The 23,504-nt window shown below is 48.2% G+C and overlaps 1 protein-coding gene across 4 annotated transcripts in view; it reads right to left on the bottom strand.

Moving 5' to 3' along the window:
• Positions 1 to 19,680, bottom strand: part of trit1 (tRNA isopentenyltransferase 1) — a 90,279-nt gene extending 70,599 nt beyond the window's left edge. For 2 of the 4 annotated variants that reach the window (XM_070871695.1, XM_070871698.1), the window contains exons 1-4: positions 19,491 to 19,680; positions 17,030 to 17,167; positions 4,630 to 4,728; positions 2,718 to 2,887 (exon numbers count right to left, since the gene is read on the bottom strand). In XM_070871695.1, coding sequence (XP_070727796.1) covers positions 2,718 to 2,887; positions 4,630 to 4,728; positions 17,030 to 17,167; positions 19,491 to 19,610 — 527 coding nt within the window. In that variant the 5' untranslated portion in view covers positions 19,611 to 19,680. Of the gene's footprint in view, positions 1 to 2,717; positions 2,888 to 4,629; positions 4,729 to 17,007; positions 17,168 to 19,490 lie in introns of all 4 variants that reach the window. The other 2 variants (XM_070871699.1, XM_070871697.1) reach the window with 2 other exon arrangements.
• Positions 19,681 to 23,504: the final 3,824 nt, after the last annotated feature.

Genomic DNA, 23,504 nt, shown 5'->3' with positions numbered 1-23,504 from the left:
GTGATATATCTCCAGCGATTTGATGTGTCTTTTATAAGTCGTCCATGCCTCAGACCCATACAGGAGGGTGGGTATTACTACAGCCCTGTAGACCATGAGCTTGGTGGGAGGTTTGAGGGCCTGGTCTTCGAACACTTTTCCTCAGGCGGCCAAAGACTGCACTGGCGCACTGGAGGCGATGTTGAATCTCTGCATCAATGTCTGCTTTTGTTGATAGGAGGCTCCCAAGATATGGGAAATGGTCCACGTTGTCCAGGCCCGCGCCGTGGATCTTGATGACTGAGGGGGCAGTGCTGTGCGGCGGTGACAGGCTGGTGAAGGGCCTTTGTCTTACAGATGTTAAGCATAAGGCTCATGCTTTCATATGCCTCGGTGAATACATCGACTATATCCTGGAGTTCAACCTCAATGTGTGCAGACGCAGGCGTCGTTCGTGTACTGTAGCTCGACGACAGAGTTTGGGGTGGTCTTGGACCTGGCGTAGGTTAAACAGGTTCCCACTGGTTCTGTGGTTTAGTTCCACTCCAGCGGGGAGCTTGTTGACAATGAGGTGGAGCATGGCAACGAGGAAGATTGAGAAAAGGGTTGGAATGATGATGCAGCCCTGTTTGACCCCGGTCCTGACGTGGAATGGGTCTGTAATGGATCTGCTGGTAAGGATCATGGCCTGCATGTCGTCGTGGAGCAAGCGAAGGATGTTGACAAACTTTTGGGGGCACCCAAAACAGAGGAGGACGTTTCATAAGCCCTCACGGTCAACAGTGTCAAAGGCCTTTGTAAGATCGAAAAAGGCCATGAATAAGGGCTGGCGCTGCTCCCTGCATTTTTCCTGCAGTTGTCGTGCTGCAAAGTTCATGTCCGTTGTTCCCCTTATGGGACCAAATCTGCACTGTGACTCCGGGAGGAGCTCCTCGGCCACAGGGAGAAGACGGTTGAGGAGAACTCTAGCGACAATCTTCCCAGTAGTTGATAGCCGGGAGATTCCCCTGTAGTTGCCGCAGTCGGATTTGTTCCTTTTTAAAAATGGACATGATCACTGCATCGGAGATCTCCCGGCATGTTCTCCTCCCTCCAAATGAGAGAGATGAGGTCATGTATCCACGTCAAGAGCGCCTCTCTGCCATATTTTAGCGCCTCAGCAGGAATTCCATCCGCACCCGTAGCCTTGTTATTCATGAGCTGTTTTATGGCTTTGCCTACCTCGTGAAGCATTGGGGTTTCACTGAGGTGGTGGCGGGTTCCATGCTGCAGGATGGTGTTGAGAACACTCGAGTCAAAGGCAGAGTCTTGATTGAGGAGATCTTCAAAGTGCTCCTTCCAGTGGGCTGTGACAGCCTCGATGTCCTTGATGAGTGTTTCCCAGTTCTTTGCCAGGAATGGGGCGGGGCCTTGGGAGTTTGGACCGTAGGTGGCCTTGACTGCAGTGACGAATCCTCGTATGTCCGGAACCAATGCGCCAGTCATCAGTGCATACGCCCCAACACTCGATGCAACGGATGAGGCTAAAGAGGGTTTTTATTCCAACCTCGAGACATCCCTGTCCTGCGTTCCCAAGGACAACAAATTGCTCCTCCTAGGAGACTTCAATGCCAGGGTCGGCAAAGACACAGCCCTCTGGGGAGGCGTGATTGGCAGAGAGGGGGTAGGGAAATCCAACTTCAACAGCACCCTACTCCTGACAAAATGTCTAGAACACGAACTCATCACCCTGTTCCGCCAGAGGGACAAACACAAGGCATTGTGGCAACACCCTCGCTCCAAACATTGGCACCTGCTTGACTATGTCATTGTCCGAGCCAAGGATCGCAAGGGTATGCGCATCACCCGCGCCATGACAGGAGCTGACGACTACTGGGCGGACCACCGCCTATTCCGATCCATCATCAATATTAACATAGCCCCAAAGCAGAGGTGACAGCAGAAGCAGTGCCGCAAAAAAATTAATGCCGGGGCACTTAAAGACCCAGCTAAGACAGCCCGATACAGTCAGCACCTCACAGCCAATCTGGTGTGCCTTGATGACCCTGAGATGCTCAATGTCCACAGCGCTTGGTCTGCCCTCCAGGCCTCCATAACCAGTGCCTGTGAAAAGACTCTTGGATACTCAACCAGGACTGGTTTGATGAAAACGATCAGGAGATCCAATAGCTAATAGATCATAAGCGCAGAACACTTTTGAGCCTCAAGCAACAACCAAACTCGGGAGCTGCAAAGCAACGTTACAGACGGCTCAAGGCTGAGGTCCAACAAAAAACCTGGGACCTAAAGAACAGGTGGTGGATGGAGAAAGCGCAGGAGATACAACAACTATTGACCATGACACCTGAGAGAACTCCTCAGCTCTTTTATGTCCACCTAAGAGGGCGGGATGAGGGTTCTGTTTAATATCCAAAAGATGGGACTTTCAGCACTGCACTGGATTGACAGCCTAGGTTCTGTGCTCAAGTCCCAGGAGTGGGGCTTGAACCCACAACCTTGTGACAGAGCTGAGTGCGCTACCACTGAGTCACAGCAGACACTCCTGCCTAGTACGAGACAGCTTGTGTGTGTGTCTCAGTGTCTGCTCCAATACAGCGACAGATCTTGAAGTTGAATGAAGACAAGCAGCAAGAATACAGTACATGTACCGGACTGAGTCTGGAAATCGTTCAGTAAACTGCATCTGATGGACGAGGTAATGATGTTCGGTCTACAACTGACACTCAGATTAAGCTAACCTTGCCACCTTGCGTTTGTCGTGTGGGTGTAATTTTTCTGCCATTTCAGGGTCAACTTCAGCCAGGCGTCTGTAGAGCTCCTGACAGTTAAGTTTTTCCATTTCTTCCTTCCTGCTGGGCGATGATGCTCGATTCCCAACTGTCCCGTCTGTAGGACAAACCTTCCCTTCCTATAGGGCAGAGCATAGCACAAATTAATATCAAGTGAGAGTCAGAGCGTTAAAAATTTGGCAAAACCCTTCAGGAGTTCAGTGGCGTCAGTCGCTCCCATAATCATATTTTTATGGGACGCCACTCACACTACTCTATACTCAACTGTACATGAGTAATGCGAGGAAATAACAAAGCACCCCAGGTGTAGCCTGGACTGTACATTCCATATAGCTCTTCAAAGCCACACTGAACACTTGGAGAGAGGAGGCTTGATAGGAATCAACTAGTATTATAGAATCAGAGAAATTTACAGCACGGGATGAGGCCACTTCAGCCCATCATGTCCGCGCCGGCCGACAAAGCTATCCAGCCTAATCCCACTTTCCAGCTCTGGGTCCGTAGCCCTGTAGATTATGGCACTTTAAGTGCTCATCCAAGTACTTTTTAAATGTGGTGAGAGTTTCTGCCTCTACCACCCTTTCAGGCAGTGAGTTCCAGACCTCCACCATCCTCTGGGTGAAGAAATTTCTCTTCAAATCTCCCCTATACCTCTCCCCAATTACTTTAAATCTATGCCCTCTGGTTGTTGACCCCTCTGCTAAGGGAACTAGGTCCTTCCTATCTACTCTATCTAGGCCTCTCATAATTTTATACAACTCAATCAGATCTCCCCTCAGCCTCCTCTGTTCCAAAGAAAACAGACCCAGCATTTCCAATCTTTCCTCATAGCTAAGATTTTCCAGTCCAGGCAACATTCTTATAAATCTAGTCTGTAGTCTGTAGATTGCTCTACACTTCTCAGTGTCCTACTATTTAATGTGTATTCCCTGGACTTGTTAGCCCTCCCCAAACGCATTACCACACACATCTCCGGATTGAATTCCATTTGCCACTGTTCTGCCCACCTGACCAGTTGATTGATATCTTCCTGCAGTCCGCAGCTTTCTTCTTCATTATCAACCACACAGCTTATTTTAGTATCATCTGCAAACTTATCATACCCCCAACATTCAAGTCCAAGTCATTGATATATACACTACAAAAAGCAAAGAACCCAGCACTGAGCCCTGCGGAATCCCACTGGATACAGCCGTCCAGTCACAAAAACACTCATCAACTTTTGCTTCCTGCCTCTGAGCCAATTTTGGATCCAACTTGCCACTTTGCCCTAGATCCCATGGGCTTTTACTTCCGTGACCAATCTGCCATGTGGGACCTTATCAAAAGCTTTGCTAAAATCCATATACACTACATCAAATGAACTGCCCTCATCGACCCTGCTTGTTACCTCCTCGAAAAATTTAATTATCAGACACGACCTTCCCTTAACAAATCCACGCTGACTGTCCCCAATTAATCTGTGTCTTTCTAAATGAAGATTTATCCTGTCCCTCAGAATTTATGGAATAATGTTCCCAGCACCAAGGTTAGGCTGACTGGCCTGTAATTACTCGGTGTATCCCTTTCTCCCTTTTTAAACAAGGGTACAAAGTTAGCTGTACTATTTGCCCCTTATGTAATAATGCAAAACTAATGATTAGGTATACTCCCCCACATCTGTAGGTCTTCTTACATGACTTAAATAGAATTTCCATTTTGTCCTTCAGCCAACATCACCACAGTGCACCCGCCCCCACACCCCTCCACTGTGATACAATACTCAGCAGACCTCCCCCCCCCCCCCACTCCCAGTGACACAATACTCAGTGACCACCCCCCTCCCCACTGTGATACAATACTCAGAGACGCTCCCCAGTACCTTCGTGTCCAACAGCACGTTCCAAAGCAGTGATTCGATGTAGTAATTCGTTCCTCCGACAATGATTGGGATCTTCTGCCTGTCCATGATATTGTCAATGTGAGAAGTTAATGAAAATCTCCAATGGTTAAAGTTTAAGGACTGCAATCAAGATAAACATTAAAATGCCCAGGGCTTTGATCATGGATAAGCCTGGCCCAATGTGTAGCATGAGGAAGTAGATATTTTAAATCTAGTATTGTGCAATAAGAAAAGGTTAATTAATAACCTTGTAGTAAAGGGGCCTTCAGGGAAGAGTGACCATAATATGACATCATTCTGTATTGAGTTTGAAAGTTTTTTTTAGTTAAATTCAAAACTAGGGTCTTAAATTAAAACAAAGCAAACTACGTAGGTATGAGGGGAGAGTTGGCCAAGGTATATTTGGAAACTACATTAAAAGGCATGACAGTAGACAAGCAATAGCTAGCATTTAAATACATAATTTACAATAAACATATAGAATGGAAGAGCTATAGTGGTAGGGGATTCAATAGTCAGAGGAGCAGACAGGTGTTTCTGTAGCTGCAGACATGACTCCAGGATGGTATGTTGCTTCCCTAGTGCCAGGGTCAAGGATGTCACCGAGCGGCTGTAGGGAATTCTGGGGGGAGAGGGTGAACAGCCAGAGGTCATGGTCCATATTGGGACCAATGACAGATAGAAAAAGAGGGATGAGGTCCTGCAGACAGAGTTTAGGGAGCTAGGAGAGAGATTAAAAAGCAGGACCTCAAAGGTAGTCATAGGCGGTCCCTCGAATTGAGGATGACTTGCTTCCACGCCAAAAAGGGATGAGTTCACAGGTGTTTCAATGAAGGACCCAATATTCCAGATCCTGAACTACATGTTGAAGGGGAGAAGATGCCTGCGCGTGGATTTTTTTTAATGTGGGGTGACCGTTGCACACCGGCCACTACACGGGCTCGACAGAGCGAGGTCTTGGTCCAGTAGCAAGGATTACCCAGGACGACTAGAGACCAGCTCTGCTGCACGGACCTAGTGCGCACACATATCGCAGTGTGGGCTGGCCCGTGCTGCCCCTGGGCCCTCGCCACTTCTGGGCCCGATCACATCCCTCTACAGTCTCTCACCGCTCCTTCGCCCCGATCTCGCCGCTCCGATCAGCGACCTGCACCTTGATGACGTCCCTCTTCGCTGCAGTCTCCCTCCTGTACCAGCTCGCGCTGTACCTTGAAGTGGTACGCCTCCGGGCTGTCAAGTAGCCGCCGCTCGCTGCTCCTTTTGTGGCCCCGACTTGCCGCTGATGGTCTCTCGCAGGTCAGGGCCGCCACGCTGTCCAGGGTAGCGGCTCCTTTCTCCGGATTACTCCCTGTGCCACAAGCTAGTGACTACAGAAATAAGAGGATAGAGCAGATGAATGTATAGCTGGAGAGATGTTTCAGGCAGGAGGGCTTTAGATTCCTATGGCATTGGGATCGCTTCTGGGATAGGTGGGACCTGGTTGCACCTCAACAGAACTGGGACCAATATCCTTAGCTAGTGCTGTTGGGGAGGGTTTAAACTAGCTTGGCAGGGGGATGGGAACCTGAGAATAGATTCAGTAGGGAGGGGAGTAAAGCTGGAATTGGAAAGCAAAAATGTACAAAGTGAATTTGAAGGAGAGGAAACAAGGGTGAGAAAGTAGTCAACAAGGAGGTCTGGCTGTACTAAATGGTATATACTGCAATGCAAGGAGTATAGCGAATAAGGCAGATGAGCTGAGGGCACAGGTAGACACTTGGGAGTATGATATTATAGCTATTACAGAGACATGGCTAAAAGAGGAGCAGGTATGGCAGCTCAACATTCCTGGTTACAGGATCTTCAGATGGGATTGGGGGTGGGGTGGAAAAAAAAAAAAGAGTTCATGGCATTGATTAAAGAAACTATTACAGCGGTGAGGAGGGATATGTTATGTTAGAGGGATCATCAAACCAGGCCATATGGGTCGAACTGAAAACAAAAAAGGACGATCACACTGTTGGGTGTGTACCGTGGACCCACAATCAGTGAGGAGGAGATAGAAGAGCAAATATGTAGGCAAATGTCTGAGGAGTGAAAAACCAAAGAGTAGTAATAGTAGGGGATACCAACTATAATAATATTGTCTGGGACAAAATTAGTGTGAAGGATATAGAGGGTGCGCAATTCCTAAAATGTAATCATAAGAACTTTTTAGCCAGTATGTAGCAAGCCCAACACGGGAGGGAGGATTCTGGATTTAGTTTTAAGGAATGAAGTTGGGCAGGCGGAAGGGGTATCAGTGTTAGGTGCCAGTGACCATAATTCAGTCAGATTGAAGGTAGTTATGGAAAAGGACAAGGATAGACCAGGAATTGCTTTTGGCCAGCTTTTGATAAGTTCCCACATGGCAGACTGGTCACAAAAATAAAAGCCCATGGGATCCAGGGCAAAGTGGCAAGTAGGATCCAAAATTGGCTCAGAGGTAGGAAGCAAAGGGTAATAATAGTTGATGGGTGTTTTTGTGACTGGAAGGATGTTTCCAGTGGGGTTCCACAGGGCTCAGTACTGGGTCCCTTGCTTTTTGTGGAATACATCAATGATCTAGACTTGAATATAGGGAGTATGATTAAGAAGTTTGCAGATGGCACTAAAATTGGCTGTGTGGTTGATAATGAAGAAGAAAGTTGCAGACTGCAGGAAGATATCAATGAACTGGTCAGGTGGGCAGAACAGTGGCAAATGGAATTTAATCCAGAGAAGTGTGAGGTAATGCATTTTGGGAGGACCAACGAGGAAAGGGAATACACATTAAATGGTAGGACACTAAGTGTAGAGGAACAAAGGGACCTTAGAGTGCAGGTCCACAGATCCCTGAAGGTAGCAGGCCAGGTAGGTAAGGTGGTTAAGAAGGCATACGGAATGCTTGCCTTTATTAGCCGAGGCATAGAATATAAGAGCGGGGGGAGGGGGGTTATGTTTGAACTGTATAAAACACTGGTTAGGCCACAGCTGGAGTACTGCATGCAGTTCTGGTCACCACATTACAGGAAGGATGTGATTGCACTGGAGGGGACAGAGGAGATTTACTAGGATGTTGCCGGGACTGGAGAATCTAAGCTATGAAGACAGATTGGATAGGGTGGGTTTGTTTTAATTGGAACAGAGGAGGCTGAAGGGAGACCTTATTGAGGTGTATAAAATTATGAGGGGCCTGGATATAGTGGATAGAAAGGGCCGATTTCCCTTAGCAGAGGGGTCAACAACCAGGGAACATCAATTTAAAGTAATTGGTAGAAGGTTTAGAGGAGATTTGAGGGGAAATGTCTTCACACAGAGAGCTGTTGAGGTCTGGAACTCACGGCCTGAAAGGGTGGTAGAGGCAGAAACCCTCACCACATTTAAAAAGTACTTGGATGTGCACCTGAAGTGCCGTAACTACAGGGCTACGGACCTAGAGCTGGAAAGTGGGATTAGGCTGGGTAGCTCATGGTCGGCCGACGCGGACACGATGGGCCGAAATGTCCTCCTTCCGTGCTGTAAACATCTATCATTCTATAAATGGGAAATAAGGAAATGGCAGAGAAATTAAACAAATACTTTGTGTTTTTCTTCACGGAAAACACAAAAAACCTCCCGGAAATAGTGGAGAATGAAGAGAATGAGGAACTGAAAGAAATTAGTATCAATAAAAATAGTACTGGAGAAATTAATGGGACTGAAAGGCGATAAATCCTCTGGAGCTGATGGCCTACATCCTAAGGTTTCCAAAGAGGGGGCTATAGAGATAGTGGATGTATTGGTTGTCATCTTCCAAAATTCCTTAAATTCTAGAACGGTTCCCACAGATTGGAAGGTAGCTAACGTAACTCCGTTAGTTAAGATAGGAGGGAGAAAGAAAACGGGGAACTAGACCAGTTAGCTTGATATCAGTGGTAGGGAAATGCTAAAATCTATTATTAAGGATGTGGCAACAGGGTACTTCAAAAATAATAATAGGATTGCAGAGTCAACACGGATTCATGAAAGGGAAATCATGTTTGAAAAATCGGTTAGCAAGTTTTTTGAGGTTGTAACTAGCAGAATAGATAACAGGAGGGGGGAGTGGAACAGTGGCCTTTATTGCAAAGGGGATGGAGTATAAAAGCAGGGAAGGCTTGCTACAGTTATGCAGAGTATTGGTGAGGTCACACCTGGAATAATGCATGCAGTTTTGGTTTCCATATTTACGAAAGGATATACTTGCTTTGGAGGCAGTTCAGAGAAGGTTCACTCAGTTGATTCCGGAGATGAGGGGGTTGACTTATGAGGAAAGGTTGAGTAGGTTGGGCCTCTACTCATTGGAATTCAGAAGAATGAGAGGCGATCTTATCGAAACGTATAAGATTATGAGGGGGCTCGACAAGGTGGATGCAGAGAGGATGTTTCCACTGATGGGGGAGACTAGAACTAGAGGGCATGATCTTAGAATAAAGGGGCCGCCCATTTAAAACTGAGATGAGGAGAAATTTCTTCTCTCAGAGGGTTGTAAATCTGTGGAATTCGCTGCCTGAGAGAGCTGGGACATTGAATAAATTTAAGACAGAAATAGACAGTTTCTTAAACGATAAGGGGATAAGGGGTTATGGGGAGGGGGCAGGGAAGTGGAGCTGAGTCCATGATCAGATCAGCCATGATTGTATTAAATGGTGGAGCGGGCTCAAGGGGCCGTATGGCCGACTCCTGCTCCTATTTCTTATGTTCTTATGTGGCGCATTTGGATTTTCAGGTGGCATTCAATAAGGTGCCACACACAAGAGGTTATTAAACAAAATTAGGGTTCATGGGATTGGGGTAATATACTAGCATGGATTGAGGATTGGTTAATTGCCAGAAAACAGAGAGTCGGAATAAACGGGTCATTTTCTGGTTGGCAGGCTGTAACTAGTGGGGTACCACAAGGATCGGTGTTTGGGCCCCAGCTATTCACAATCTATATCAATGATTTGGATGAGGGGGACCAAATGTAATATATCCAAGTTTGCTGATGATACAAAGCTAGGTGGGAATGTAAGTTGCGAGGTGGATGCAAAGAGACTTCAAGGGGATATAGACAGGCGAAGTGAGTGGGCAAGAACATGGCAAATGGAATATAATGTGGAGAAATGTGAAGTTATCCACTTTGGTAGAAAAAATAGAAAGGCAGAGTATTTTTTTTTTTTAAATGGTGAGAGATTGGGAAATGTTGGTGTTCAGAGAGACCTGGGTGTCCTTGTACACCAATCACTGAAAGTTAACATGCAGGTACAGAAAGCAATTAAGAAAGCAAATAGTATGTTAGCCTTTATTACAGGAGGATTTGAGTATAAGAGTAACGACGTCTTACTGCAATTATATAGGGCCCTGGTGAGACCACACCTGGAGTATTGTGTGCAGTTTTGGTCTCCTTACCCAAGGAAGGATATACTTGCTATAGAGGGAGTGCAACGAAGGTTCACCAGACTGATTCCTGGGATGGGGGCATTGTCCTATGAGGAGAGATTGAGTAGACCAAGCCTATATTCTCTCGAGTTTAGAAGAATGAGAGGTGATCTCATTGAAACATGCAACATTCTTATAGGGTAGATGCAAGGAGCAACCGGGACTACAAAAACAGCGCCCGAGGCCGGGGGCTGAAAGTGGGGGCAGTGCGAACGGACCTGTGAGGGGAAAAAAAAAATCAAAGTGTGAGGTCACTGGAAAGCAGATAAGTGTTTGGTTGGTATTTCTCTTTTTTCTAAACTTGCGCATTGGTTCAAATTAAGAGCCGTGATTACAGATTAAAAACTATGCAGATAATTTAAATTTCAAAACTTAAACCTAATTAAATAAAATACAATAGAAATAGCAGGGCAGGCGATGTGTTGCAGCTGCAGCATGTGGTAGCTGGTGGGCACCAGTGTGTTCCACGGCGACCATGCAGCAAATGGTGCGATACTGAAAACTGCAGAGGACGAATTGGGTGCAGGTCCACAGATCCCTGAAAGTAGCAGGCCAGGTAGATAAGGTGGTTAAGGCATATGGAATACTTTCCTTTATTAGTAGAGGCATAGAATACAAGAGCAAGGAGGTTATGCTTGAACTGTATAAAGCACTGGTTAGGCCACAGCTGGAGTACTGCATGCAGTTCTGATCACCATATTACAGGAAAGATGTGATTGCACTGGAAAGGGTGCAGAGGAGATTTACAAGAATGTTGCCTGGACTGGAGAATTTTGGCTGTGAGGAAAGCTTGGAGATGTCAGTTTTATTTTGAAGAGAGGAGGCTGAGGGGAGATCTTATTGAGGTGTATACAATTGTGAGGGGCCTGGATAGAGTGGATAGGAAGGACCTGTTTCCCTTGGCAGAGGGGTCAACAACCACGGGACATGAAATTAAAGTAACTGGGGGGAGGTTTAGAGGAGATATGAGGGGCATATTTTTCACCCAGAGGGTGGTGGAGGTCTGGAACTCACTGCCTGAAAGGGTGGTAGGGGCAGAAACCCTCACCACATTTAAAAAAATACTTGGATGTGCACTTAAAGTGCCGTAACCTACAAGGCTACGGACCAAGAGCTGGAAAGTGGGATTAGGCTGGATAGCACTTGGTGGGCCGGCGCAGTCACAATGGGCCGAATGGCCTCCTTCCGTGCTGCAAATTTTTATGATTCTATGAACTGCAGTAAGTGTTGGCGGCTCGAGAAACTTTGGCTCAGAGTTGATGAGCTAGAGTCCAAGTTTCAGACATTGCGATACATCATGGAGGGGGAGAGTTACCTGGATGCTGTGTTACAGGAGACAGTCACACCCCTTAGGTTAAATACTTCAAATTTGTTCCGTGGTCAGGGACAGGAGGGTGTGACTATGAGTGAGGCAGGAATGGGGATCCAGAAGGTAGGAATTGTCCAACAGGTTCGAGGCTCTTACTCCGTGTGGACGAGGGCAGGGACTGCAGGGAGGATGAGCAAACTGACCAAAGCACCGTGGTACAGGGGGCCATTCAAGTGGGAGGAGTAAAAAGAAATGTAGTAGTAATAGGGGACAGCATCATTCGGGAGATAGACACTGTTCTCTGCAGCCGACAGCGTAAGTCCCGAAGGTTGTGTTGCCTGCCCCGGTGCCAGGGTTAACGATATCTCCTGTGGGCTGGAGGGGAACTTGGAGTGGGGGGTGGGGGGGAAGGTGTGGGGAAGATCCAGTTGTCGTGGTCCACGTGGGTACCAACAATATAGGTAGGACAAAGAAAGAGGTTCCACTGAGGGAGTATGAGCAGCTAGGGACAAAATTAAAAAGCAGAACCACAAAAGTAATAATCTCTGGATTACTACCTGAGCTACGAGCAAATTAGCATAGGGTCAATCAGATCAGAGAGTTAAACACATGGCTCAAAGACTGGTGTGGGAGGTATGGGTTTTGGTTCCTGGGACACTGGCACCAGTACTGGGGTAAGAGGGAGCTGTTCTGTTGGGACGGGCTTCACATGAACCGTGCTGGGACCAGTGTCCAGGCGAATTGAATAACTAATGCTGTAGAGAGGGCTTTAAACTAAATAGTGGGAGGGATGTTCCGGTGAGGGGAAATTTAAAAAGTCAGAGAGAAAGGAGAAGGCAATAGAGCAGGGGTAGTGATAGGGGTAATGAAAGCCAGAGTGTGACAGGAAGGGACAGAGCATATAGACATAAGAGTGCCTCAGAAAGTAGCCAGAGTAGGAAAAATGGTAAAAAGACAAAATTAAAAGCTCTTTATCTGAATGCACGCAGCATTCGTAACAAGATAGATGATAAACGGCATAAATAGAAGTAAATGGGTATGATCGGATAGCCATTACAGAGACGTGGTTGCAAGGTGACCAAGGCTGGGAACTGAATATTCAGGGGTATGTAACATTTCGGAAGGATAGGCAGAAAGGAAAAGGAGGTGGGGTAATTCTGTTAATAAACGATGTTTATTAGTGCTGTAGTGAGAAATTATATTAGGTCAGAAGATCAAGATGTAGAATCAGTTTTGGTGGAAAGAAAGAAAGTCACTGGTGGGAGTAGTCTATGCGCCCACTAACAGTAGCTACACTATAGGACAAGTATAAATCAAGAAATAATGGGGGCTTGTAAGAGAAGTACTGCAATAATCGTGGGCGATTTTAATCTTCATATAAATTGGACAAATCAAACTGGCCAAGATAGCCTTGATGACGAGTTCATAAGAGTGTATTCGGGATGGTTTCTTAGAACAATACGCTGTGGAACCAACTGTGGGAGCAGGCTAATTTAGATCTGGTAATGTGTAATGAGATACGATTAATTAATGATCTCATAGTAAAAGATCCTCGAGGGAAGAGCATATTAGAATTTCAGATTCAGTTTGAGGGTGAGAAACTTGTGTCTCAAACTAGTGTCTTAAACTTAAATAAAGGCAATTACAAGGGTATGAAGGCAGAGTTGACTAAAGTGGACTGGGAAAATAGATTATAGGGCAAGACAGTCATAATCATCATCATCATAGGCAGTCCCTTGAAATCGAGGAAGACTTGCTTCCACTAAGTGAGTTCTTAGGTGACTGAACAGTCCAATACGGGAATTACAGTCTCTGTCATAGGCGGGACAGAAAGTCGTTGAAGGAAAGGGCGGGTGGGACCGGTTTGCCGCACGCTCCTTCCGCTGCCTGCGTTTGGTTTCTGCATCCTCTCGGCGATGACACGCGAGGTGCTCAGCGCCCTCCCGGATCCACTTCCTCCACTTAGGGTGGTCTTTGGTCAGGGACTCCCAGGTGTCGGTGGGGATGTTGCATTTGATCAAGGCTTTGAGGGTGTCCACCTGGGGCTCGCCTGCCGTGTAGGAGTTCAGAGTAGAGCGGTTGCTTTGGGAGTCTTGTGTCCGGCATGCGGACAATGTGGCCCGCCCAACAGAGCTGGTCGAGTGTGGTGCTGGGGATGTTGGCCTGTTCGAGGACACGAACGTTGCTGCGTCTGTCCTCCCAGGGGATTGGCAGGATCTTGCGGAGGCATAGTTGGTGGTATTTCTCCAACGATTTGAGGTGGGTACTGTATATGGTCCACGTCTGAGCCATACAGGAGGGCGGGTATTACTACAGCCCTGTAGACCATGAGCTTGGTGCCAGATTTGAGGGCCTGATCTTCAAACACTCTTTTCCTCAGGCAGCACTGGAGGCGGTGTTGAATCTCATTGTTGATGTCTGCACTTGCTAATAGGCGTCCGAGAAATGGAAAGTGGTCCACGTTGTCCAGGGCCGCACCGTGGATCTTGATGTCTGGGGGGCAGTGCTGCAAGACCCATGCTTTCGTACGCCTCAGTGAAGATGTTGACTATGACTTGGAGTTCAGTCTCTGAATGTGCGCCAACACAAGCGTCGTCCACATACTGTAGCTCGACAACAGAGGATGGGACGACCTTGGATCTGGCCTGGAGACGGCGAAGGTTGAACAGGTTCTCACTGGTTCTGTAGTTTAGTTCCACTCCAGCGGGGAGCTGGTCGAGTGTGAGGTGGAGCATGGCAGCGAGGAAGATTGAGAAGAGTGTTGGGGCGATGACGCAGCCCTAATTGACCCCGGTCTGGACGTGGATCCTTTGGTCAGGATCACGGCCTGCATGTCGTCGTGGAGCAGGCGGAGGATGGTGACGAACCTTTGGGGGCATCCGAAAGAGGAGGACGCTCCATAGTCCCTCACGGTGTCAAAGGCCTTTGTCAGGTCGAAGGCGGCCATATACAAGGGTTGGTGCTGCTCCCTGCATTTTTCTTGCACTTGTCGCACTGTAAAAATCATATCCGTTGTGCCCCGGAGGGGACGAAATCCACACTGACTCCAGGAGGAGCTCCTCAGCCTCGGGGAGAAGACGGTTGAGGAGGACTTTCCCAGCGGCTGATAGCAGGGAGATTCCTCTGTAGTTGCCGCAGTCAGACTTGTCCCCTTTTTTTAAGATGGTCACAATCACTGCATCTCTAAGATCTCCCGGCATGCTCTCCTTCCTCCAGATGAGAGATGAGGTCGTGCATTCGTGCCAATAGTGCCATACTTTAGTCCCTCAGCAGGGATTCCATCCGCTCCGGTTGCCTTGTTGGTCTTGACGGATGGCCTTTTCTACCTCGTGCAGGGCTGGGGTTTTGCCAAGATGATGGCGGGTAGCATGCTGCGGGATAGAGTTGAGGACACTCGAGTCAAAGGCAAAGTCTCGGTTAAGGAGATCTTTGAAGTACGCCTTCCAGCGGGTCCTGACTGTCTCGATGTCCTTGATGAGTGTCTCCCCGTTCTTGGCCAGTAGCGTGGTGCGGCCTTGACTACAGTAAAGAATCCTCACACATCATGGCTGTCGGCCAGCTGCTGAATCTCCTGTGCTTTCTCCACCCACCATCTATTCTTTAGATGCCGGGTTTTTTGTTGGACCTCGGCCTTAAGATGTCTGTAAAGCTGCTGAGTTGGGTTGTTTTAGGTTCAGAAATGCCCTGCGCTTGCGATTTATTAGCTCCTGGTCATTCTCATCAAACCAGTCCTGGTGTTTCCTGGTTGAGTGACCGAGCGTCTCTTTGCAGGCACTGGTCATGGAGGCCTGGAGGGCAGACCAAGCGCTGTGGGCATCAAAGGTTGCCAGGTTAGCTGTGAGGCACTGGCTGTATAGGGTTCTCTTGGCTGGTCTTTGAGTGCACCAGCATTGACATTTTTGCAGCATTGCTTCTGCTGTTGTCGCCGCTTTGGGGTTATGTTGATGTTGATGATGGAACAGATTCGGTAGTGGTCCATCCAGCAGTCGTCAGCTCCCGTCAGGGCGCGGGTGATGCGCACATCCTAGCAATCCCTGGCTCGGACGATGACATAGTCGAGCAGTTGCCAGTGTTTGGAGCGAGGGTGTTGTCACGATGCCTTATATTTGTCCCTGTGGCGGAACAAGGTGTTGGTGATGACAAGGTCATGCTCGAGGCATATTGTCAGGAGTAGGGTACCGCTGGAGTTGGTTTTCCCCAACCCCTCTCTGCTGATCACACCTCCCCAGAGGGCGATGTCCCTGCCGACCCTGGCGTTGAAGTCGCTGAGGAGGATCACTTTGTCATCCGTAGGGACGCGGGACAGGGATTGTTCGAGACTGGAGTAAAACCCCTCTTTGTTCCCATCTGTTGTATCGAGTGTTGGGGCGTATGCACTGATAACTGGCTCCGGAGTAGGGTGAGTCGGAGAGTCATGAGACATTTGCTAATCCCGCAGGGGGAGTGTCTGAGGCTGTCGACCAGCTCGTTCTTGATAACGAAACGGACTCCATGGAGGCAGCGTTCTTCCTCTGGTTTTTCTTTCCAGAAGGTGGTGCAACCTCCACCTTGTTCCTTAAGCTGGCCTTCCCCTGCCCGCCGAGTCTCGTTGAGGGTGGCGATGTCAACATCGAAGCTTCCCGGGCAACGATGGCGCTGCGGCGTTCCGGCCTGTCACTGTTGAGGTTGTCCATGAGGGCTCTGATGTTCCAGGTCCAGAACTTCATAGTGAAGGGTGGAAGATGCCTGTGCGTGAGTTCTTTTAACGTGGGTAGCCGTTGCACACCGGCTACCACACGGGCTTAGCTGAGCAAGGTCTTGGTCCAGTGGTAAGGGGGTCCAAGACGACTGGAGACCAGGCACTGCTGTATGAGCCTAGTTGCCGACAGCGAGATGCAGGCCGTAAGCTCGGCGCTGAGCAGTACCCTTCGATGAAATGGTAAATGATCCGAGGCTTGTCTGGGGACAGGCATTGAGAAGGTCAAAGGTCCATTTTGTGGAAGGAGGAGGGGTCGGGGTGTTCACAACCATTGTGCTCACCGCATGCTGCAGGAAAAGGGGCCCGGCCGCCGACGGGTGGGGGAGGGAGGGAGGTCCGGAGGGAAGGCTCGCATGTGGTAGGCCCAAACCTGTTTTTGTAGCTGGTTGAAGGTTCACCGGGGGTCGCCTTGATACACTGGAGTTTAGAAGGATGAGCAGGGATCTCATAGAAACGTATAAAATTCTAAAGGGACTGGACAGGTTAGATGCAGGAAGAATGTTCCCGATGTTGGGGAAGTCCAGAACCAGGGGACATAGTCTTAGGATAAGGGGTAAGCCATTTAGGATCGAGATGAGGAGAAACTTCTTCACTCAGAGAATTGTGAACCTGTGGAATTCTCTGCTGCAGAGAGTTGTTGATGCCAGTTCATTGGATATATTCAAGAGAGTTCGATATGGCCCTTACGGCGAAAGAGATCAAGGGGTATGGGGAGAAAGCAGGAAAGGGGTACTGAGGGAATGATCAGCCATGATCTTATTGAATGGTGTGCAGGCTCGAAGGGCCGAATGGCCTACTTCTGCACCTATTTTCTATATCCTCCTCCCCCACCCCCCCGTACAGGCCGCCTCTCCCTCACCCTCACCCTCACCCCAGACATCATAAAAGGATATTACAGACAGCGCCTTATTCCTGAAGTCCAAGACAGAGGAGGAGACCAGGGGGTCGAGGTAACTGATCATGTGATGAGTGCACAGTCGCTCCTCCTCAGGAGTCACCTTGTTTGTGATGATGTCCAAACCTTTGTAAACCTGTAGTACACACATCAACAATATCAGCAATGCTACTGCGCTACACGACCTTTGAGCTTTGCTGCCCTACGGCTCCCCTCCAGTACTTTACCCAACGTCATTATTCATGCTGACCTCCTATGGATTGCCACTTCCTCTCCCTGACCTCTCCATCTTTGACCGACTCAACTATTACAGCCTAGCTATACGCAAACTTCTGGAACACAGTGGGGAAGCTCAGCTCGAAGGGAGCGCTTGTCAGAGATATGGATATAACATTGTAATCCCAATTCTCGGAACACGATGCACGAGTGCAGTTCCCTGCTGGAAGTTTGGAGTATTCTCTTTCTTCACTCTGACCCTCATTCCCTTGCTTTAACCCTTCCCTCCCTCATATGTTTTCCTTCTTTTCATATGATTCATTTATTTTCAATGCCAGACTGAGATGGTCTCTTTACATCACTTTCTCTTTGTGCTGTGTTTTCAATAACCTGTTCACAGGCTAATCATTCTGTTTCTTTTTATTGCCCCAGAGACAGTGTCCTGATAATTGTGCCCCTGTGACAGAAGTCAGCTACCTCGCCTGACTTTTTAAATCAGTGTTCGTTCTCTCTCGTTCTGATAAATCCCCAGGGCCTGATTGTCTGCATCCCAGAGTACTTAAGGAAGTGGCCCGAGAAATAGTGGATGCATTGGTGATTATTTTCCAATAGTCTATCAACTCGGAGTGCCGCAGGGCTCAGTGCTGGGACCCCAGCTATTTACATTATACATTAATGATTTGGATGAAGGAATTGAGTGTAATATCTCCAAGTTTGCAGATGACACTAAACTGGGTGGCGGTGTGAGCTATGAGGAGGATGCTAAGAGGCTGCAGGGTGACTTGGACAGGTTAGGTGAGTAGGCAAATGCATGGCAGATGCAGTATAATGTGGATAAATGAGGTTATCCACTTTGGAGGCAATAACACGAAGGCAGAATATTATCTGAATGGCGGCAGATTAGGAAAAGGGGAGGTGCATGGTGTCATGGTTCATCAGTCATTGAAAGTTGACATTCAGGTACAGCAGACGGTGAAGGCGGCAAATGGCATGCTGGCCTTCATAGCTAGGGGATTTGAGTATAGGAGCAGGGAGGTCTTACTGCAATTGTACAGGGACTTGGTGAGGCCTCACCTGGAATATTGTGTTCAGTTTTGGTCTCCTAATCTGAGGAAGGACTTTCTTGTTATTGAGGGAGTGCAGCGAAGGTTCACCAGACTGATTTCAGGGATGGCTGGACTGACGTATGAGGAGAGACTGGATCAACTGGGCCTTTATACACTGGAGTTTAAAAGGATGAGAGGGGATCTCAGAAACGTATAAGATTCTGACGGGACGGGACAAGTTGGATGCGGGAAGAATGTTCCCGATATTGGGGAAGTCCAGAACCAGTGGACACAATCTTAGGATAAGAGGTAGGCCATTTAGGACTGAGATGAGTAGAAACTTCTTCACTCAGAGTTGTTAACCTGTGGAATTCCCTACCGCAGAGAGTTGTTGATGCCAGTTCATTGGATATATTTAAGAGGGAGTTAGATATGGCCCTTATGGCTCAAGGGATCGAGGGGTATGGAGAAAAATGGGGTACGGAGGGAATGATCAGCCATGATCTTATTGAATGATGGTGCAGGCTCGAAGGGCCGAATGGCCTATTCCTGCACCTATTTTCTATGTTGGTTCTCTCTCAATCTCTCCCCTCTGAATGCAGGCGATGGAAGTACTAATGGGAATGTGCTACTCATGGTCTCCCTATCTGTGACACCCCACTGATTCTTTATAGATTGGTGTTTACAGATGCCTGATTCGCAGCAACCCAACTCTGTTATGCCACACAACATAACTCCAGCTCGCACACGATAAGCCCAAAGCCTTATGTCTTGTCATTTTTCTATGATCCTATAAACACACTTTTAAAGGGTATCCAAATATGTACACAAATACAAGACCATCAAAATCATTGCTGCCAATCGCTGGCTGCCTGATCTAATGCACAGAAGTAGCTGCACCACATTTTGCAGTAACACCGAAAACAATTTATCTCATCATTTATTTAATTGCTGTTTGTGGGAGCTTGCTGTGCACAAACTGGCTGCACTGACTACACTTTGGGGCGTCCGGAGGCCAGAAATCCACAGATCTAAGATGCGCCACATCAAACTCAACGGGACTTCTTGCAGCAAATCCTATCACCATGGTAATGCTGGGCTGCTGGTGCACCACAAATAGTGCTAATGCCCAGCCACCCAGTCTCATCGTGCGGCTCTCCTCCCCCGCTCTAGGCCCGGATCCCCGGCCTCGATTACCTGCATGGAGTCGGCGCTGACGATCTCCCCGCGGATTCTGCGGCCCAGCTCCAGCGCGAGCCGCGACTTCCCGGTCCCGGTGGCCCCGAGAACCACAACCAGCGGCGGCAGGCGGGCCATGGGGAGCGGGAGCGGGAGCGGCCTGGACCCGAGAGCGAGCAAGGCCCTGGCTCCAGAGACCGGATATTAGTGACTGGGGACCGGATATAGGGGACTGGGGACCGGATATTAGGGACTGGGGATCAGATATCGGGAACTGGATATAGGGGACTGGGGACTGGATATAGGGGACTGGGGATCAGATATCGGGAACTGGAAATAGGGGACTGGGGATCAGATATCGGGAACTGGATATAGGGGACTGGGGACTGGATATAGGGGACTGGGGATCAGATATCGGGAACTGGAAATAGGGGACTGGGGATCAGATATCGGGAACTGGATATAGGGGACTGGGGACTGGATATAGGGGACTGGGGATCAGATATCGGGAACTGGATATAGGGGACTGGGGATCAGATATCGGGAACTGGATATAGGGGACTGGGGACTGGATATAGGGGACTGGATATAGAGGACCTTTACCTCAGCACGTGTACTGCCTCCCACAGCCGAAGTCCAGTACCCCAGCGTAAGTGTGTCCCTCCGCCAGCTTACCCCTCGCCGCCCCCCGCCCCATCGATGGGGCATTGTGTGCGGAATGTTAACAAGTTTATTGGGTATGAAGTGAATAGTGACAGTGTCGTGACTTCTGGATTTCATCCACCCCAGCGATGTCCCTTGTAACATACGCACCGAGCTTGCACGCACCAGGGGTTTGGAAGAACTTGATCCGTCTTCTGAGTTTCCTCTCTCCTTTCCGATTCCCACCTCCCCCAACCTGTGTCTCTTTCGCTTTCCCCTCCCCCCCCCCCACCCCCGCCCAGTCAAGCTCTCCCTCCCCACTGCCTGCTCTCCCCGTTTAAAACATAAATTGTTGGGCTTGCTTCAAGCTGGGAAATGTGGCTCTGATCCACAGTTTCTAACATCTGTGTGGAAATGAATTGGCCAACAGCTTCAGTCGGGAGAGAGAAAGACTTGCATTTATATAAGAACTAGGAGCAGCAGTGGGCCATTCGGCCCCTCGAGTCCGCTCCGCCGATCAATAAGATCATGGCTGATCCGATCATGGACTCAGCTCCACTTCCCCGCCGCTCTCCATAACCCTTTAGTCCCTTATTGCTCAAAAATCTGTCTATCTCTGCCTTAAATATATTCAATGACCCAGCCTCCACAGCGCTCTGGGGCAGAGAATTCCACAGATTTACAATCCTCTGAGAGATGAAATTCCTCCTCATCTCAGTTTTAAATGGGCGGCCCCTTATTCTAAGACTATGTCCCATAGTTTTAATTTCCCCGAGGAGTGGAAATATCCTCTCTGCATCCACCTTATCGAGCGCCTTCATTATCTTATGTTTCAATAAGATCACCACTCCTTCTGAACTCCAATGTTTATAGGCCCAACCTACTCAACCTATCCTCATAAGTCAACCCCCTCATCTCCATAATCAACCTAGTGAACATTCTCTGAACAGCCTCCAATGCAATTATATCCTTCCTTAAATACGGAGACCAAAACTGTACGCAATACTCTAGGTGTGGCCTCACCAATACCCTGTACAGTTGTAGCAGGACTTCTCTGCTTTTATACTCCATCCCCCTTGCAATAAAGGCCAACATTCCATTTGCCTTCCTGATTACTTACCGTACCTGCATACTAACCTTTTGTGTTTCATGCACAATGCCCACTCATTTAGCCTGCCTATATCCCTTTACAGATTTTTTGTGTTCTCACAATTTACTTTCTCACCCATCTGTGTATCATCAGCAATCTTGGCTACATTACACTCGGTCCCTTCATCCAAGTCATTAATATAGATTGTAAATAGTTGAGGACCCAGCACCGATCCCTGCGGCACTAGTCACTGTTAACCAACCAGAAAATGGCCCATTTATCCCAACTCTCTTGGGTTAGCCAATCCTCTATCCATGCTAATATATTACCCCCAACCCCGTGAGTCTTTATCTTGTGCAGTAACCTCTTATGTGGCAGCTTATCGAATGCCTTCTGGAAATCCAAATACACCACATCCACTGGTTCCCCCTTATCCACCCTGCTCGCTACATCCTCAAAGAACTCCAACAAATTTATCAAACATGATTTCACTTTCATAAAACCATGCTGACTCTGCTTGATTGAATTGTGCTTTTCCAAATGTCTTGCTACTGCTTCCTTAATAATGGACTCCAACATTATTCCAACGACAGATGTTATACTAACTGGCCTATTGTTTCCTGCTGTCTGTCTGCCTCCTCTTTTAATTGGGGGCGTTACATTTGAGGTTTTCCAATCTGCGTCTTTCACGACTACTGGACGTCTCAAAGTGCTTTACAACCAATGAAGTACTTTTGGAGTGTAGTCACTGTTGTAATGGGGGCGGGGGGGGGGAAGAGGGGGAACTGGTTGAGGGAGACACCATGGGCTGGGCTACCTGCCCTATGAGTGCTGTGTCCCGCAGTGGCTGTCTGGGTGACAGGGTTACCCCAACCTTCCCAAGAACTCATTGCGAAAGGGTCCTGCTCAGTTCCCCCGTTACCCACAGGGGGAACTGAACAGGGAAAATTCATCTTCAACATCTGGCTCTGGTTACACTACTGTGTATAAAGTCAGTGTTCCATTCAGCCAGTTTTGTGTAAGTGATGGAACCGGTGTTTAGATAGTTGGCCGGATCTATGACTTTCACCTCATGGCCTGCAGTGGATCTTGGCTGCTCCAATCCAGCCTCTGGATAATCTGCTTCATACTTTGCTGAATGCCAGTCTCTTAAATTCAGGGTTGGAACGGCATACCGCAGACTCCAGGCAAAATGTATCTGGGAGAGTGGCCCAGGACCAGAGACTGGTTCTTTCACACTGAGGTGCAGGGACCTCCCGTTTTTGTCTGCATTTTTCTGAGCCAGCCATATCCATTCCCCAGGGACTGGTCCAAACACATTGCCTCCGATCTTGACTCACATTCTGCTGCTCTGGGTCTGGCTCTTTCACCTCAGGTCCTAACTTTAAAACAGAGCAGACCACAATGCCATCCAAGGAAACCAAGACATGGACCCAAAGGAATACAGGAAATGGCAACCCGATGTGTTCCTGCGATAGATGGTGAACCGATATGTTTCTGCGATAGATGGTGAACAGATATGTTCCTGCGATAGATGGTGAACCGATATGTGTCTGCGATAGATGGTGAACCGATACGTTTCTCGATAGATGGTGAACAGATATGATCCTGCGATAGATGGTGAACCGATATGTTCCTACGATAGATGGTGAACTGATATGTTCCTGCGATAGATGGTGAACTGATATGTTCCTGTGATAGATGGTGAACCGATATGTTCCTTCGATAGATGGTGAACCGATATGTTCCTGCGATAGATGGTGAACCGATATGATCCTGCAATAGATGGTGAACCGATATGTTCCTGCGATAGATGGTGAACCGATGTGTTCCTGCGATAGATGGTGAACCTGCGATAGATGGTGAACCGATGTGTTCCTGCGATAGATGGTGAACCGATATGTTCCGGTGATGGTGAACCGATGTGATCCTGCGACAGATGATGAACCGATATGTTCCTGCGATAGATGGTGAACCGATATGTTCCTACGATAGATGGTGAACCAATATGTTCCTGCAATAGATGGTGAACCGATATGTTCCTGCGATAGATGGTGAACTGATGTGTTCCTGTGGCAGATGGTGAACCGATATGTTCCTGCGATAGATGGTGAACCGATATGTTCCTGCGATAGATGGTGAACAGATATGTTCCTACGATAGATGGTGAACTGATATGTTCCTACGACAGATGGTAAACCGATATGTTCCTGCGATAGATGGTGAACAGATATGTTCCTGCAATATATGGTGAACCGATATGTTCCTGCGATGGATGGTGAACCGATATGTTCCTGCGA

Source organism: Pristiophorus japonicus, unplaced genomic scaffold (genome assembly GCF_044704955.1).
Source record: "Pristiophorus japonicus isolate sPriJap1 unplaced genomic scaffold, sPriJap1.hap1 HAP1_SCAFFOLD_277, whole genome shotgun sequence".
Taxonomy (NCBI): domain Eukaryota; kingdom Metazoa; phylum Chordata; class Chondrichthyes; family Pristiophoridae; genus Pristiophorus; species Pristiophorus japonicus.
This window is presented reverse-complemented; position numbering and strand designations above follow the sequence as displayed.